This window comes from Danio rerio, chromosome 10, assembly GCF_049306965.1.
Source record: "Danio rerio strain Tuebingen ecotype United States chromosome 10, GRCz12tu, whole genome shotgun sequence".
Classification (NCBI taxonomy): Eukaryota; Metazoa; Chordata; class Actinopteri; order Cypriniformes; family Danionidae; genus Danio; species Danio rerio.
The window spans coordinates 11,018,772-11,037,626 of record NC_133185.1 but is presented as its reverse complement, the minus strand read 5'-3'; the positions used below and the strand labels follow the sequence as shown (position 1 = coordinate 11,037,626).

Below are 18,855 nucleotides of genomic sequence, written 5' to 3'. Positions count from 1 at the left end.
ATGTAAAAATACTGAAGCAACATCTCAAGACATCAGCGAGGAAATTAAAACTTGGCCACAAATGGGTCTTCCAAACAGACCATGAACCTAAGCATATTGCCAAATGAGTTAAAATGTGCTTTAAGGATAACAGAGTGAATGTTTTAGGGTGGCCATGACAAAGCCCTGATCTCAATCCTATAGACAATTTGTGAGCAGAGTTTAAAAAAGCTTTTGTGAGCAAGAGAGCCAACAAATCTGACTCACTTACACCAATTCTGTCAGAAGGAATGGGCCACAATTCCTTCAAATTATTGTGAGAAGCTTGTGGAAGGATACCCAAAACATTTGACCAAAGTTATACAGTTTAAAAGCAAAGCTAAAAATTACCACAGAAATGTGTGTAAAAGTTTGACTGTCTAGAAATTAATAAAAAATTCTCAAAAAAAATGATCTCATTATTCTGGCAATGTTATTATATTATTCTGGCATTATTCTGGTAAACGTTTAGTATGATTTACCATCAGACATTAAAAAAAATGGTTATGTTCCTTTCTTTAGAGTGCATGTAAACTTCTGGTTTCAACTGTATATAATAGATACAATATAATATATAGTTTTTTGTTGTTGTTTTCTTTCCACTAGCTAAAAAAAGCTTTATTTTTGAAACTATTTCTACATTTTGCTGTACAGTTATGTGTCAGTAAATATCAGTTTACAGATATTCCATAATATTTAGAAACAGGGCTTGACATTAACACTCGCCAATCCTCCAAATGCGAGTAGATTTCAGCTGGGGTGGGTTGGACAGTCTAGCCACTTTGGCTGGTTGAAAATAATTTTTAAATTGTAGTTTTCTTGAAAAGCAGTGTTCAACAATAAGGATTGCCCAATGAGGGGCCAGCGTGTGATGACAATAATAACTGTGTTAGCATGAGCAAAAGTAAGCAGGTGAATGCCAAATGAAAGGATGATCACACGCAAGGTGAGACACGGTCCACTGAAGAGGGCTTTAGTGTCAAGGATGATTTCAACTGATGTGATGCGTGTGAATGTTTAAAAGTTTGAAAAAGAAACGATTCCTAGCGCAAAGCAACTGTCCCTTCTAATGTAACAGGTGTGATCGATTCTCTTTTATATAGACTGTACAAAAAGCGAAGTTCGAGCCCGCACAGTACTTTCAAGTGCTCCAGATTTTTAAAGGTCTTTTTGTAAGCAGCAGTTCGCTTTCGTTTATAACCTTTTATGTGATCATCCTTTCATAATCGCATACAGTATGTCTTTCACCTGCTTTCTTTTGCTTAGAGTTATTTTGGGCTAAGATATTTTTATTTGCTTATTTATTTATTTTTTGGTCTGGCTAGAAAATAAATAGGTAAATCCTAAGTGTTGAGCCCTGAAAAGTCAAGTGAAATAAAAGCTAATTGCAATATCACACAATGAAATCACAACCCATTTGCTCATGCTCATTAAGCAAGGTCACACACAACACAAAAAAAGTGAAATGAATGAAGAAGGATGTGGAAATAACACAGAATCTAAATCAAGTCAGTTTAGCATCCCAAAGTCAAATTTTATGCATATGAAATATATTTTCCCAATAACAGAATTGTGGCTAGTGAAAGTGGTAAGTGGCTATTAAATTTGGAAAACTACCAGCCACAGTGGCTGGTGATCAAAACAGTTAACATCAAGCCCTGTTTATAAATATTCATTTTGCCATTAACTTGTAATAATCTTGTAAGATTTTTGTTTTCACAAGGGGTCTTTGATTTAAACTGCAAAATGCATGCTTTATACATCCACTGTTATTCTGACTTAAAGTTTCTGTCTTGTTTTTTAGTCCAAATAACTAAAAAATTCTTAAACCAAGAAGCATTTTCTAGACAAGTGAAAAAAGCATTTTGTTTTCAGAAAAAAAGTCAAAATTAAGTGAGTTTCTCTTTGAAGCTAGCTAAGTACTCTGCTTGTTTTTCTGCTTATTTTGCTTGATTTGATGACAAACACATAAAATAAAGTAAAAAATTATTACATGTCAGAAAATGCTTCTTCATTAAGGAATGTTTTGATATTTGGACTAGAAACAAGACAAAACTTTCAAGGTAGAAATGTTTGTTGCTGTATTTTTATGCAGTTGATCAAACAAACAAATTATAATAGTAACATTTAATAATAAAATATTTACAACATGCACAATAAGTATTAATCTAATTATTTTACTGTGCAGCGTATCTACACTCACCAGGCACCTTAATAGGTTCACCTGTACAACTACTTGTTAATGCAAATTTCTAAGTAGCCAATCACATGGCAGCAACTCAATGCATTTAGACATGTAGACGTCAAGACGATCTGCTGCAGTTTTGAATAGTTGTTGGTGCCAGATGAGCTGGTCTGAGTATTTCAGAAACTGCTGATCTACTGGGATTTTACTGAGTCTCAATTTCAGCTGCGACATTTGGATGCTAGGGTCAGAATTTGGCGTGAACAACATGAAAGATTGGATCCATCCCGCCTTGTATCAACGATTCAGATTGGTGGTGGTGGTGGTGTGGGGGATATTATCTTGGCACACTTAGGGTCCACTAGTATCAATTGAACACTTTGTCAACGCCACAGCCTACCTGAGTATTACTGCTGACCATGTCCATCCCTTTACGACCACGGTGTACTCATCTTCTGATGGCTATTTCCAGCAGGATAACGCGTTATGTCATAAAGTGCGAATCATCTCAAACTGGTTTCTTGAACATGACAATGAATTCACTGTACTCAAATGGCCTCCACAGTCACCAGAGCTCAATCCAATAGAGCACCTTTGGGATGAGGTGGAACAGGACATTGGCATCATGGATGTGCAGCTGACAAATCTACAGCAACTGCGTGATGCTATCATGTCAATATGGAGCAAAATCTCTGAGGAATATTTCCAGTACCTTGTTGAATCTATGCCACAAAGGATTAAGGCAGTTCTGAAGGTAAAAGGGGGTCCAAGCCAATACAAGTAAGGTGTACCTAATAAAGTAGCCGATGAGTGTAGAAATTCGTATTTTATCCAATTGTAAATGCCAAGAGATGCTTGCTTGTACTGCAACTTTAAAAGAAAAGAGGTCCCAGATTATCTACACTATAAAAATGCTGGGTTTCACACAATTGATTTGTGTTGGGACAACATAAAGAAATCAAGTTAACTTATTTGTTACCAATTGAAGTATTAAACATAAGTCAATTCACTGGTCTTAAAACAAACTCAAGAATTGCGCTGTTTCAGCTCATTTAAAATAAGTAGTCTGAACAAACAACAGACGTCAAATTTATTTCATGTAAATTTAATGGATGTATTTAATGGATCATTTGGATCCCAAATCTGACAGCAAATCACTTTAGGGCTTGTAAAGTTCAACTTCACCCAAACAAACGAATAAAGTATCAATGACTTTCAGTAAAAGCCTGCAGAGATTCGTTGTGTACTGAGAGTGAACAGCTTTGTGTGCAGCTGGCAGACGGCCCTGTGTTTTTCAGACCTGGAAGGAGAGTAAAGCGGCAAATACCTCTAAAGTAGCTACTAATTTTGCTGGAATGCGGAACGGGTAAGGATTTTAAAGGGTTATCCGTCAGCAGGGCTGAAGCAGCACGGCATTTACCACCGGGACAGCCACGGACCGGTGGAAAGATTGAATAACAAGGGGAGAATGCAGCTCTGATCTGCCACTGCGGGGATGAGGCGCTTCAGGCGGGACGTGCCAAGCAAAATGAATTAGAGTCAGAGATGGTGAGGATATAGACAGAGGGAGAAGGAATGGCAGTGTGCCAATCCACAGTATGCACACGCACACAGACACACACGCACTGCTGCCATCTCAAAATCTAAGTTACTTTCTTGGCTCCATAAAAAATCAAATGCTTGTACAATTACAAAGTGAAGGAAGCACACAGAGAGTTTTTAGAAGAAAATGGTCTCTAAATGAAAGCACAAGTTTGTGGTGAGCTATTTCAGTCAGTTTTAATTGACATGAATGCCAAGCTCTCTTGTATTTCTGTGTGTTGACTTAGCATATAAAAAGACATCAATACTAACATTTCATTATGAACTTCAAGGGATTTATATATACGCAAAAACGAAAGATGCTAAGTTTGTTGAAAGTTTGCAGCATTAGTCCACATAAATGTATTTTTTGGGTTCGTTATTTCAAATGCAGACAAAGACCTGACGTTACCTGCTCAGTTCCTGCACAGTGCCACCTACTGGTTAGTAGATATGAAAAATAAAATAAAATAAAAAATTTAATAAAATAAAACTACAAAATCCATTATTTATTTTCAGCACCATGTCGTGAAGGTACTGAGGTTTGAGGTAGTGCCACCTTCTGGTCTAAAATTTTAAGAATTATAAAGATCCATGTCTAGCCGAATTATTTTCTATTTTCTTCAAGTCATGTCAGGTCATGTTTTTTAACAGATTCAACTAAAACCATGCCAGCACAAAAACAATACATCAACAAATTTAATGGCAAACTGGATCTAATACTGTATGTTTGCTTGTACATTGACACAATGTGTCAATATCACATCAGTCTGATCACACTGCATCAGTTTGGTGTAAGAGTCAGATATTGGTCAATCTGATAAAGCAACCAATCATATTACTAGGGATTGTGTTTACATTTTTAAACCATTTTGGCTAAAATTATCTTGAAAGATCAAAAAATCCTAAATCCTAAAAAAGAAAAAGCCTAAATGGAAATTCAGTGCATTTCCATTAAGTTGTGATTGTGGTTGTAAAGCGTCTTGTTGTGGTATTGGTAGCCTAGTAACCAACAGTAAACATGGCAAATGTAATAAAGTCAAATGGGTTTAATGTTTTGTAATTAAATTAAAGAGCAGATAATGTCTGGGGCTGATTTAAACGTAGAGATATTTGTCTGTAAGTGCTGTATTTTTGCTGAAGCTTTATTTTTGAAAATATTTTAGGGTCATTTGATTATAATTAGTTTATAGCAGCTGTATTTTGTTGTTCAATCACTTCTTCATGGCTTACACATTATGCTGGTGGTGGTAATATGATCATTTTGCTAATTTTCAATTCAAATGGTCTCATGTATTAGATTTTCCTCATATGCTTATTAAAAAAATTCTATAAAAATGTGCATTAGTAAAGTTGTATTGCTGGCAGAATTGAACATGTTATTGAATATATATATATATGTACACACACACACACACACACACACACACATATATATATTATAGGTGGACATAGATACATTTTTTTAATCTAAATTATTCTACATTAAAATGGCTCATTTGAATTCTGCTGAAGGCATTCAGAACATGTGTGGTACGTGTGGTAAGTCTTTGAGAGTGGGTTTCTCAAGCCAAGTGGCGCTTTATAACAGGGGCTCATCTCCTGTTTCCAAAATGCATCACACACCGCTTGAAAATAAATAAATAAATTATGTTCAATAAGATGTACTTGTGTTCATATATATATATATTAGAGCTGTGCAATATGGACAAAATAATCAAATTGCGATTTTACAAACGAATATTGCGATTGCGATTTTTTTTGCGATTTTGGCAACTGTTTTTGCTTTTTCAAACAAGCTACATACATTCTAAATGCATTCAGACCACAAGAAGTGCATAACAAAACTATTGATTCAGTAATTTCTTTGTGCCGTTTTGACCCTTTCCCATAAGGCACGGCGCTTGCAAATGCTTGAACAATGGATACTAGTTTAGTCTGTTTGGGCTGGCTTTGATGTGTGCTTTTGTTTGTTTCGATGGACTTTGTCGAGATGCATTGATCATGCAGTTTTTTATGACACTGTTTTAAGTGTTGGATCAGATTTGTAGTATTGGAATAATCATTTCACAAGTCTTAAAAATTGCCTTGCTCTGTGACATCCTCTCCCCTGAATCCAAAAAACTCCAAAATGACTGACGTTGAATTTCTCCTTGGCACCAATTTTTTTTATTTTGACCTGCATCCATATTTTATGCTGTTTCCTCCTGCTCGCCTATTCGGTTCTACCACTCAACTTCGTCATGCGCAGAGTGAGCTGGTTAACATAATAGCTATATTTGCCCGGTGCGCTACGTCAGCTCTGATTGGTTAACATATTAATATCATGCGCACAAGAACATATTCTGAATAAAATTCTAAATAAATTAATAGATAAAAATTGCAGTCTTTTGCGATTTATAAATTGCGTGTATATACACACACACACACACACACACACACATACACTTTATAATATATACTTTCTATGCTTTCCCCCTATTTGTTGTAGTTTTACAAAAAAAAAAAAAAGATATTCTATTTGGCAAAGCAAGAATTGATTGGGACAGAATAATAATAATAATTCAAATGCCTATTATTAAATTTTAGTATTTTCATTGCAAATTAAACTACCTAACATAAGTATATGACTGCATATACTCTGGGGAAGAATGACTAAGTGCATCAATTACATCAGGATTCCACTTTTTTCTTGTGCTTTAATGTTAAAATGGCCCTCCTATAAATTGTCACTGATATGGCCCCTCGCCAATTTGAGTTGGAGACCCCTCGTCTATTCCGATTCAATGATTTATGCTAAGCTATGCTAAAAGTGCAGCCATCACTCCTGGAGATCGGTTAAATGGATTTAAAAAAATGTAAAACTCAACCTTTTAACTCTAGGTGACTTGATCTTCCTTTAAATAATAATTTTCATTTCTATAAGAATATTTAAAAATCATAACTAATAACTAAAAAACAGAGGAGCAATATGTTTGCTAATAACTTTTAGAACGATATAAAAATGTCAGCCAATCAAACTCTTTAAAGGTCAAGCATGTAGAGTGGCAAATTATTTAAAATGTTTTTTGCATTGGTGTAGATGCTAATATCGTTTTAGTTACTGCTTTTCGGCGTGATTTGACTTTCCAGCACACCTTATCAATCATTTTACCATTTAAATGGTACTCACTTTGGGTGCTTGTCATACATGATGGGCAGGAACTCATCCACAGGGAGCATCTTGGATACGGGTTCAGCGTTGAGGAGCTTCTGAGCTCCCTGGAGAGAGATGGCGTAAGACAGCGTCCAGTAGGAGTAATCGGCGAACACCAGATTCCTCACGTTCTCCACTGGAACTTCCTCTCCAGGGTTCACCTTCTTTCTGCCCAGGTATCTGCAATAGATCCCAGAACAATCAATTCACCTGAATGGGGTGCTGCATCATTTTTAATAAGAATATTTTAAATAAAAATTGGAAACTTCGTACAAGTTGTATCTTATATTCCAAAGTAGCTAACATAATCCAATAAATGTCCAGTAAGAAAAGCATGCATTTTTTGAAGCTTGTTTCTGCACATTAAAGGGCATGGTGAAAAATCTACTTTTCAAGCTGTTTGGACAGACATATGGCTGTTTCTCAATTCCAAGAACGCAGAGAATGGACTTGCGTTCTTGTGGAGAGCGGTCTTGCCAGGTGTCCTCGGAAGAATGAACTCAGGAGACCGCGAGGACAGAGAACGCGTCCTTTGAGAAATGGGATGCTGCGCTCTTCCTGATAGTCACATGACCTTCACGTGTTTTAAATGGAAATTATTTAAACATTACAGCCTTCATACAACGATTTATTGTTTCCCCCCCTTTCAAAATATATACTTTGCATAAAAACATTATAAATATGCTCTGCACAATATAAATAAAACTGATTTTAATACGAATTTCAGCAAACAAACAACCCTTAATGTGTTTATTCCTTTACTAAGATATCCATGTTAATGTTTATATTCACCGTTTCATTTAGGGAAACTCCTGAGGTAAATAAGTGATATCTCTGAACCTTAATAATAAATCTAAATAAAATTCTGCGCTTCCCACCTCCAGTCGCAATGACATCTGGGATATCCAGAGCGAGTTCGGTGCTCAAGTCTGCATCAGTGCGTCCTTGATATCAAGAACACATCCGGGAAGTTTCACGCGTCCTCCGTGCTTGCGGTCTTGAGTATTGGAACTGAACTTAGGCAGCTGATGATGACGTTGCACGAGAACACGAGGACGCAAGACCGCTGAAGAACGCATATTGAGAAACATCCATATATGTTGGTATAGTGTATAGACCGTCATATTGGGGTGAAATAAACACACCCAGTCCTTTTTTTTCAATTTAACAACATTAAATGGTAGACCAATTGGAGCGGTTTTCAGACCGACCGCAAGTTGATGTAGGAGTGCGGTCCCCCCTCCCACCGAATTGATTGACAGCTTTGCGTCGTGTGGTCACGTGTATATTAATGTCAACAAAGCCAGACATGCGCAAAGCAACCGGGAATAAAGATCTGTTCAGTTCGCCAGGATTATCAATCATCATCAATTGTGATCAAGAGTAACTTTCACATGTTTAAAATGTTTTAAAACAGAGCACGTGTGTAATGAACTACAGCAATTTACTTCAGCTTTACTTCATCAGCACAGCTGCATGTCAGAACAATTATGAAAGAAGATGCTTCAATCCCGGTTTGTGGACGTTAAATCAGGTTTATTTTGTACATTAACATTACAGTATACATACAGCAGTGGAGATTAAGCTGCATCCTGTCACATATGGGTGCAAAAAGAGCGGAAAGCTAAACGTGCTCTGTCTGTCAGTGTGTGTGTGTGTGTGTCAGCCTGTATGTGTGTGAGTTTATCTGTGTGTACGCGTGGGTGAACTTCGTACATTGACATTGTGTGTGTGACTCATCGATGCATCTCCACAACAAATACTCATTGGTAAAGTTCTTACTGTAGTATTTCTCACAAATGCTACATGAGATTTTCTTCCTAAGTCTGTCTGTCTGTTGTCTGACGTAGCCGAGGGAGGAGGCTCGCAGAAAGGCGCGTAGAAACGGTGGGCGGGGCGGACTATCCTTAAAGGCGCAGTATGACTAAACGGCCCCCTGGTGGAAAAATATTTTAAAAAGGATCTTGTAAAAGGTATAATGAAAAATCTGATGGGTGTTTTGAGCTGGAACTTTAAATACATATTCTGGAGACGTAAAACACGTATATTAAATCTGAAAAACCTAGGTGCCCTTTTGGTGTAATTTCACATTGTTTCAATTAAAGTTTCACATTGGTTTAATTAAAAATTCTCTCAGAACTATAACTTTGCACCTATCAATTTCAAATGGCATACTTCTTAATTAAAAAAAGAACTGCAAGTAATAAAGTCATATTTGCTATTATAAACAAACTCGCAATTCTCAAGATATCCTAAATAAAATGTATACAGACTTTCTCTTGAAATTCTGCATTTATGTCTTCAGATTTTCTAGTTATACTTCCCAATTCTGAATTTAAGTCTCTTTTTCATGCATTTCCATTTTTATGTCTCACAATTCTTAGTTTATATATTACATTTGTAAAATATAAAACTCAGGGTTGTGAGACAAAACAAAGAAAAGTGAGATTATTGACTTTTTTTTAACTGCAGTTTTGCATCTCACAATTATGTGAAAATAGTTTAATAGTAAAATATCAAAACCTTACATAAACTCAGAACTATGAAAAATATAAACAATTGTGAAAGAATGAAACTTTGCAAGCTAGCAATTGTAACCTTTTTCTCAAAATTGTCAGCTTACATCTTTTTTTTTTACATAAAAAGCCTTTAACAGTTTTTAGTTCTGAGGCAACATCATATTCGAAATGAGAGATTAACATGTATGTTTACAGAGTATTTCTAAAGTGATGCATATTTTATATTCGCTTTATTTAAATTTGTTTGACATTTGTTACGGTTCTGTAGAGTAAATACATCATCGTTTCTTATTGCTTTATACCCCTATTTTTTACATTCCCTTTCTCTCCTAAATACTGTTAAAAGGATTTGTTAGAGAGGTGAACTAAAATACATCATTTTTAAACTTGATTCTATTTAGGGCTATTTTAAAATATTACGGAATTAAATGATAAAATGTGCCTTATACCAAAGCATATCATAGCCAACCAGTTGAAAAAGAAGGATTATTTTCTCAAAAGTGGATTCCCATCACTTTTTTTGCAGGCTTAAACACTGCATTTTAGTGGCATTTTAGACACTAATTTCTGCTTGGAAGCTTGTTGGGTGATAATGTTCTTTTTATAGCAAAAATATTTCCTACAATTTTGTCAATTTCCTTACCATTCTCCTATTTTTTTTTTTACAAATATTTATTTAAACTCTAAGCTCGATATTATAGCTTTATAAATAATGTAATGAGATTAGTGCTTTTGAATAAAGAAATATGAAATGTCAGCATATACAGTACTATTAAACAATCGGCTATTAACAAACTGAATAGTATATTTCTTCATAAGTCTGTACTTGGCCATAATAATTATACTAAAAACATAATATTAATAATAATGAGGTGCTTAATGATTTTTTCAGCCTCTCTTGTAGTAAGTAAATTTAAGAATTCATGGATAACAAAAATAGCCTAATTGTGTTAGTATAAACTGAACTACTTCTGGTAATTTCACATTAGTTAATTCGTGCTCCAAATAATGCCCAAGATTAAGAGAGATACTTGTAAATTTTTTTGATGAAAATGTGAAATTAATTCATGAAAAATTATTTGTGGAGGCATAGCAGTCAAATTAGAACAATGGAGCTCATGTACTGGACCAAAAAAGTGGACAAATTCTGAAAAAGCAGTTTTGTCTTGGAAGAATGAAATATGATTTAGTTAAAGGGCCCCTATTTTCAAAATTTAAGATAAGTCTCCAGAAAGTGTCTGTAAAGTTTCAGCTAAAAACACCCATTACATAGTTCGCTAGTTCTCCTCGCCCACCGTTCCCATCAGAGTGTGCCTCAATCTCTGACTGGGTCTGATAAGAGTTAATCTCACGTAACGTTTGTGAGAAATTAAATACTACAGTATGAACTTTCCCAATGATTATTTGATGTATTTATTGTGGGGTAAATTCAAGCCTTTCTACAACAATAAGTCATTCACAATATCGTTATAAAGTTCACGCACACACACATCAGACACACACACAGCGTGTTTAAATTTGCACTGTTAGTATATTACACTGTTAGAATATTTCGTTATATAATAGGATACACGCTAATATCCGCTGCTGTATGGATATTTGTTATATTAATGTACAAACTTATTTAATAAATTCAAACCTGATTTAACGTCCACAAACGGGGATTGAAGCATCTGAAACTTGTAAAACTCTATCTTGATCACATTTGATGATGATAATTGATGATCCCAGCGAGCTGAACAGATCTATTAATCCCAGATGTTTTGCACAAGTCCTGTTTTGCTAATATGATTATACGCGTTACTACTGAGACATGTTAATACGCGGCTGTCAATCAATACAGTGAGCGAGGAAACCGCACTCCTACGTCATGTTGCGGTGGGCTTTAAAATGGAAGGCATTTAAATCCTATTTTTCACATCAGGAAATAAAAAAAAAGACTAATTGTCTGTACATCACCCAATATGACTACACACAGTTCTGTCCAAACAGCTTACAAAAGATGATTTTCATCATAGTTGCTCTTTAAGATAAAGCATTATTTAAAGGTGCATTATTTTGTTGATTGTGGTTTGGTCAGAAGTGTGTGACAGACTCACATGATGTCCCAGTCCAGCTCCACCTGCTCCACCTCCTCCATCAGCCGCATCATGCGCCGTTTAAAATTGGCTTGAAAACGTACATCGTCCTCAAAGATCAGCGCCTTGTCAAGCTGCATGTCTACCATCTGTGAGCAATAAATGGCAAATCATTAGTGACAAACTAAAAACATACGGACATGATTTTAATATACATTACCATTTACAGGTTTGGGTCAGTAAAAAATTATTTAGCTAATATGCATTAAATAAAACAACAAAAGTAAAGATTTTACTAATGATTTAATTCTGCTCTTTTAAACTTTTTATTTATCAAATACTAGGGGTGTAACGATTTATCGTTGTACGATTTATTGCGATGCAAAAATGTCAGAATATGCATCGTGGCGTTATGACGATTTCATTACGATATGACGTCCGTTTTCTCTTATTAGTTGAGCTGTTTGCACGTAAGCTACGTTCCACCTGCTGTCGCACGTGAGTTCAGATTGCAGCAGTAATGTTAGCAGACCAAGATGAATGGAGGTGAAATAGAGGATGGCCCATCCTCTCAAAATCAGACGTCTGGCAACATTTCGGTTGTACAGTCATTGTTTTAGACTCGTCCGCTTTTTGACACGCATACTGGGTCAAACATCCTTCAAAATTCTTCAAAAGTCTTCAAAATGATTTACATACTTTGCACAGTGACATGGATACATTCTAATGCTGTTAAAAGTGTCACAGATTGTATTTAGAAGGTACAATTCACCCTAAAATATAATTCTGTCTTCATATAATGATGTATTGGCGGCCGCAAAATCACACATGACGTGAGCTGACCGTGAGCTGTTACTACAGAGAGCGGACTGATAGGCGCGCGCGTATGGCAAGCCGTTTTAGCATTTAAACCTTTGTTCTTACTATCCATAAATATATTTAGAGATATCTCTAATTATATTTTGACTAGTCATAATTATAATTCGACTAGTCAGAATGACAATTAGAGATATCTGCAATTACAATTGTACTAGTACGAATTCAGATTGGAGATATCTGCAAATATATTATGACTAGTAAAATTCCTCCATTGACATTAATTGAAAAATATTTGCAGATATCTTTTAATGAGTTTTGACTAGTCACAATTGTAATTAGAGATATCTCTAAATGAATTTAATTATATATGAATTAAATATATTTATGGATAGTCAGAACAAAGGTTTAAATGCTAAAACGGCTTGCCATACGAGCGCGTCTGCTTCAGTGAACAGAACCTGCAGGTTGTGACTAATAAAGTAGTAAACAACATTCAATTTGTGGAACAGAGTGATCGTTCAGGAGCCGCGTGGGAAGTATGAACAGGACTTAGCAGTGGAAATGAAACCGAAAACCTACACATTATTTAAACAATCATATCGCATTTAAGAGTTATGATTACGACGAGCATTAACCCTTTTGAGTACAGAGGTACACAAGAATGAAGGTCAACATGATACAGCTTAATTTTTTTGCACCTTTACTTAAATCGTTCCTTAATTTTTTCTCTGTCATTTCAATAATATTTTTTAAGAAGTTTTTAAATTGTTTTATTTTCCAGAGACAGGCCTGTTTAATTTATTTTCTTAAAGAAGGTTCAGTTTAACAAGTTGAAACAAATGAAATACATAAAAAATTGTTTACTTGGTAAAATTTGCATTTCAGTTTAATTTTCCATTTTTATTCCAAACATCGTGATACATATCGAATCGTGAACATTATATCATGATACACATCGTACAGTGAGCTGAGTGTATCGTTACACCCCTATCAAATACATTACTTTTTTTTTTACTTTAATAATTCATTAATTTCTTTTCGGCTTAGTCTCTTTATTAATCTGGGGTCACCACGGCGGAATGAACCGCCAACTTATCCAGCATATGTTTTACGCATCAGATGTCCTTACAGCTGCAACCCATCTCTGGGAAACATCCATACTCATTCACACTCATATACTACGGACAATTTAGCCTACCCAATTCATCTGTATCACATGTCTTTGGACTGTAGGGGAAACCAGAGCACTTAGAGGAAACCCATGCGAACGAAGGGAGAACATGCAAACTCCACACAGAAACGCCAACTGACCCAGCTGAGGCTCAAACCAGCGACCTTCTTGCTGTGAGGCAACAGCACTACCTACTGAACCACCACATCGCCCAAGTGTTATTTAAATAAATTTTAAAAATATTTCAATATTTTGATCGCCACTGACCTCTTTCCAGATATAGTAGTGGCTCAGGAAGCAGCCCACCTCTCCTTTGGTCAGTGTGCGTCCAGAGAAAGGATCGTAGTAACCAGGTAAAAGATCCACACCTAGAATCTTAATATCGCTGCTGTTCAGAGCTCTGCGTGCACACACAAAATCAAAGCACAACATTTTCATTTTGTATTTAGCATTTGTGGATACAAAAATGTCATACTACAACAGAACATGTCTTGCGTATTCATCCACACTTACGCTCCATCTATAGCATCCACAACTTTAGCATCAATCTCTAGCTCATACAGAGACCATAACATCCTGTCCCGGCGGTCTTGACGTCTGCGCAGGTTTATCAAGTAAATCTAAGAAGAACAAACATGTGCTAAAATGCAGTGATGCTACGCAGTGAAACACGTGTTGAAATCGCAAACTTTACCTCATCGAAACCCATGAGATCTGACTGTTTGGGAGGAACGTGGACGTAGCGAGAGACGTACATTGGGGGTCCATGAACTGTAGAAGACAAATGCCTTAATTAGATCATTGATGATTCTGCTTGATTAGACAGCTAATTGCTAATTAGCACAAGCTTAGCGTAACCACTGCAGTTCAAACTAAAGGTCTTTGTTACATTTACCACATTTAAAGAGCCCCATTACGCATTAAAAAGGGTCATTTTCCATTATATGAGTCTTCAACAACATGCTGATATGCATGCAAGGTCAAAAAAACTTTCATAGTCTTATAATATGCATTTATTTTTACCTGATAATCCCAGGGACTCCTATATGAATCGTTCAGTGATTCATTTGTTCCCAAACCCCTCCTTAGCACGAAGCTAATCTGCGCTGATTGGACCGATGACAGCCTGTTGCCATTGGTCAACAGTGTTCAGCGCGAGACAGTAAAATGCCCAGCGTGGTTCGTCAAGCCCCCGGGTGGCCAACATTGGTATAGGATCCGATCGCCGGGGACGCCCGAAACACGCTTCATAGTAAACTTACTCAATAGTGTTATTCAGACACCGTATCCCCGATAGCAGTGTAGTTAAACATCAGCATATTGCTCCATTCTTAACTATGACACACATTCAGTATTAGTCCACACAACAGCAAAAGCTAAACTATTCTGAACCTTGACCGCTGCACAAGTGTAGGAACAGCTGATGGTGGCTATAGCAACGACAAACGGCAGTGGAACACAAGCTCACAAGCGCATTTAAATCCGTAAACAAAGCAGCACACGTTGCGTTTTCAATGTGGCATTAGACGTGATATGAGAATATAAAGAATTAACCAGATACAGTGCAAGCGGTTACAAGTAACAAAACACAATTAAATACATAATTTGCGAGCTAGAGAAAACAAGGAGACAAGCCATTTACTTACACTTATGAAATGTGTCATGGGCCAGGTCTGGTTTCATTAATAATCTTTCATTTTGGAGCTTTTCTTCCTTCTCAACTGTAGATCATTTCTATCTGCAATCATTGCTGTGGCACCTCTTGCGTGAAGTGTTATATGTTCTCAGGGCTTACTTTGCTTTGCCCAGCGATCACATCCCTAGCCAGGGGGTTGTAGATCTCACCAATACTCCTCCTCAGAGTGCAGCAGCCTGCCTTTGTTTGACTTTGTGCCTAAAAAACTGTCCTTATTTTGAACGCAACCCTGGTGTATTGTTTGTCAATTAGTCTCACAAGTCTCATACATCAGTAGTCTTTTCTGATCCTTCCTTTAACAAACGTATGAATTCTAGCTTCTAGATTGCTGAAGCACTTCTTTCCCTTACACTTTCAATAATATCCCGGTAGGCACAGCATCTTCATGACTTATGACTTCAGGATCTGTCTTTGCTGCTGTGTTAGTGGGCGGGCCGCAGGTTCATATTTTCCCGGGTTTGTGTGTGCAACAATTGGGCGGGGCTTATGTGTCGTAGATGAATCAATAGTTTTAAAAACTGTCCACTTTCAGATTTAAGCCTTAGCTGGATATTTCACTAGATTTTGAGCTGTGTAACACACTAAATGGAAGGTAATTTTCAAAAATCCATAATAGGGGCTCTTTAAAGGAATACTCCACTTTTTTGGACAATTTACAAGACACTTCTATTTAAAAGCTTGACTTTACTGTAGTCAGGCCCGGATTAATAACCCAGGGGCCCCTGGGCACATTGTCTTGTAAGGCCCCCTACCTGGCCGCACCCCTATATAGTTGAATTTTTAAATAAAATGAATCTATAATTTGTTGCCCACATATTTAAATATATGATATATAGTACATATGTATTTATAGTCTACAAAGATTTAACTTATTTTTTAAAGCATTGAATAAAAATACTAATAAAATACAAACACTGATTTACTGTCTCTCTCCTCCTCTCCCTGGATTTTCTCTACTCTTCTCGTGATGAAGACTTGATTATAAACCTAAAAGTATCCGAAATCACACACACTATACCTCTTCTCTCCCGTCTCTCTCCTCTTCTGGGCCTTTCTCTCTCTCTCCCTCTCTCTCTCCTTTTCTATCTGTCTCTCACACGATGAATCCAGTCCGCGCTGCGCTGCCGTTAGCCTCCTCCGCCTGGTTAATGCTAGCTTCTCATCATTTAAAGTTACCATAACATCTTCTTCTGTACCCTCATTCTCCTGATCATGGGTCTGTTTAAAGATGGTGTGTATGGAAAATGCCTCAATAAAGATGCCTCCTCTCCTCTTTCTCTCGAGTTTGCTAAATCCACTTGTCCACTTATTTTTGATCTATGACAGATATAACGTTACACTACAGTCCGCTCAGTTTAGTGCGGGTTATTACAAAACTGACGTTTCCGCGCTTGACCAATCACAGCATTCTGTTTAGTTAACGAAAAAAAGGCAGTTTAAATATAACAATAATATTAATATGTGATCGCGATTTTTTTTTTGCTCAGAGGAAATACAGTTGTCTGAGCAATATAGTTTTTGCAGAGAGGGAGGCACCTATAATAAGGCTAAACATTATGAAATACCCGCGAGACACTTGTGACTTTATATCACATTTGCATTATTTTTAAAAAATGTTTCCTTCCTGTTAAAAATAAATATATTTCCAATCTGATATGTAATGGGGAGAAAAAACGTAGCACGAGTTCAGCTGATGGTGGATTCGAACCAAGTTTATGATTAACGCGTCAAAAGATGAAGCAGTGCGCCTTACAAGGTGCGCCACTGCGGCTGTAATGATTAACTGCTCTTTACTCATGTTGTCTCTATCAATCAGGCATCGATGGGCGAAAACCCTTATAGCTTATTCCATCTAGATGCGCTATTTGCAATTAGCCAAAAAAGACACTCTGAAATTGTCTTTTTTTCTCCCTCCTCGCAGGGGCCCCTAGTGCGCATGGGCCCCTGGGCCCGTGCCCATAAGGCCCATTGGTTAATCCGGCCCTGACTGTAGTCACATTCTATAGTTAGTAAAATGAAAATGAATGTAACGGAAACAAAAGCTAAAATTTAAAATCATTTTTGTTAACTAAAATAAAAATAATAACGAGAGTTTAAAAAAACTGTATTGTGTACATACAATACTAACTGAAACTAAACTAAAACTAGCAAAAAATGTCCTTTGTTTTTGTCTTTATAAATGTATTTAATTAGCCTAATGTATGCCTTTTGGAAGTAAATCTATTTACTTCGCGCTGTCAGGTGTTTGACCGTTTAGCACCTAAGAGTCTGTAATCCTGATTCTATTGGCCAGATCAAGCCAGTGCCCCTCCAGCCAGGCCTCGCTGTTGCTCCTGAGACATAAACAACGCCTGGACATGACAACAACATGGTCAATTTAACACATTTTACAAGTCACCTAGTCATTCAAGGCCTTATCATACACCCGGCGCAAGGCGGCGCACGGCACGACCCAATTGTTTTTTTGCTAGTTTCAGCTCGGCGCAAGAGTCGTTTTGACTTTTTGTAAAACGATGTTTATATAGCAAATGCATTTGCGCCCATATGTGTGCCCATAGGCAGTATGCTCTTAAAAAGGAGGTGTGTTAAGCTGCATTGCTGGCACATTGCTATTTTGAGGAACTAAAATAAACTGTACAATAGACCAGCTGAGAGTAGGTCTAAAGCGAATGCACACATTGCAATAGTGTTTATGCAGAGCTAATGTTTCTTTACTTATGTCACAAACACCACGATCACAACTCCATTGATCGCTGGATCTCTCTCACAATAACTCTTGGACAACAATTACGCCATTTTTGGACTACATATTCATACATGCACTTCGGCCAGACACACATGCTTCCTAATCTAAACTGATTACATGCACACCACCTGAGGATTGTCAGAGACTGATTGCACACACTATTTAAGCCACACACTCACCCATTCAGTTTGCCGAGTCTTGTTCACTGTAAGTAACACTACAACGCGGTTTCCTTGTCTTGTTTACCCGTGTTTAGACCTAGCCTTGTATTCTTGTTCTCCCTGCCTGCCCCCTGCCTTTTGACCTCTCGCCTGTTACTGATTACGATTCTGGACTGCCTACACATACCCGTTTGTACCTGTATTGACCATTGCTTGCCTGACGACGAATAAACCTGTATTTGGGTCTTACCTCAGTTGTATGTGTCACTCCCCGTGGTTACAACTTCTATACTTCCAGTGAATGATAAATGTGACTTTTTCCATTTTATATGGTTTTTACTGCAACTATGTTGTAATGTTATTAAAATATAATCAGTTAAATAGATTTCAGTGCTCATTTAGTTGCTTAAGCGTAAATTGGGATACGTAAAAATACATTTAACTGTAAATGTAAATACATTTACACACACACGCTCATCAGGATTAGCAGGCTAGCACAGAAGCTCCATTGAATATAAAATAAATAATAAAATAAATGTTTATATTCTAAAGACATGGCGGGGGGAAATGTAATTTAATGCAGTGCTTCTTGTACAATCTAAGACTCGCTTTATATCGGATATCACTCAGCCAGTTGAGATGGCTGATTTTTAAAGAAAACAGACCTTAAACGCTCTGATTTTGT

General features: G+C 36.7%; 1 protein-coding gene across 2 annotated transcripts in view; it reads right to left on the bottom strand.

Moving 5' to 3' along the window:
• cercam (cerebral endothelial cell adhesion molecule) overlaps nucleotides 1-18,855 on the bottom strand; it is a 30,170-nt gene that overhangs the window by 2,206 nt on the left and 9,109 nt on the right. For both annotated transcript variants that reach the window (XM_073914472.1, XM_021479272.3), the window contains exons 7-11: nucleotides 14,262-14,338; nucleotides 14,081-14,187; nucleotides 13,835-13,967; nucleotides 11,599-11,726; nucleotides 6,957-7,160 (exon numbers count right to left, since the gene is read on the bottom strand). In XM_073914472.1, the coding sequence (XP_073770573.1) occupies nucleotides 6,957-7,160; nucleotides 11,599-11,726; nucleotides 13,835-13,967; nucleotides 14,081-14,187; nucleotides 14,262-14,338 (649 nt within the window). The remainder of the gene's footprint in view (nucleotides 1-6,956; nucleotides 7,161-11,598; nucleotides 11,727-13,834; nucleotides 13,968-14,080; nucleotides 14,188-14,261; nucleotides 14,339-18,855) is intronic.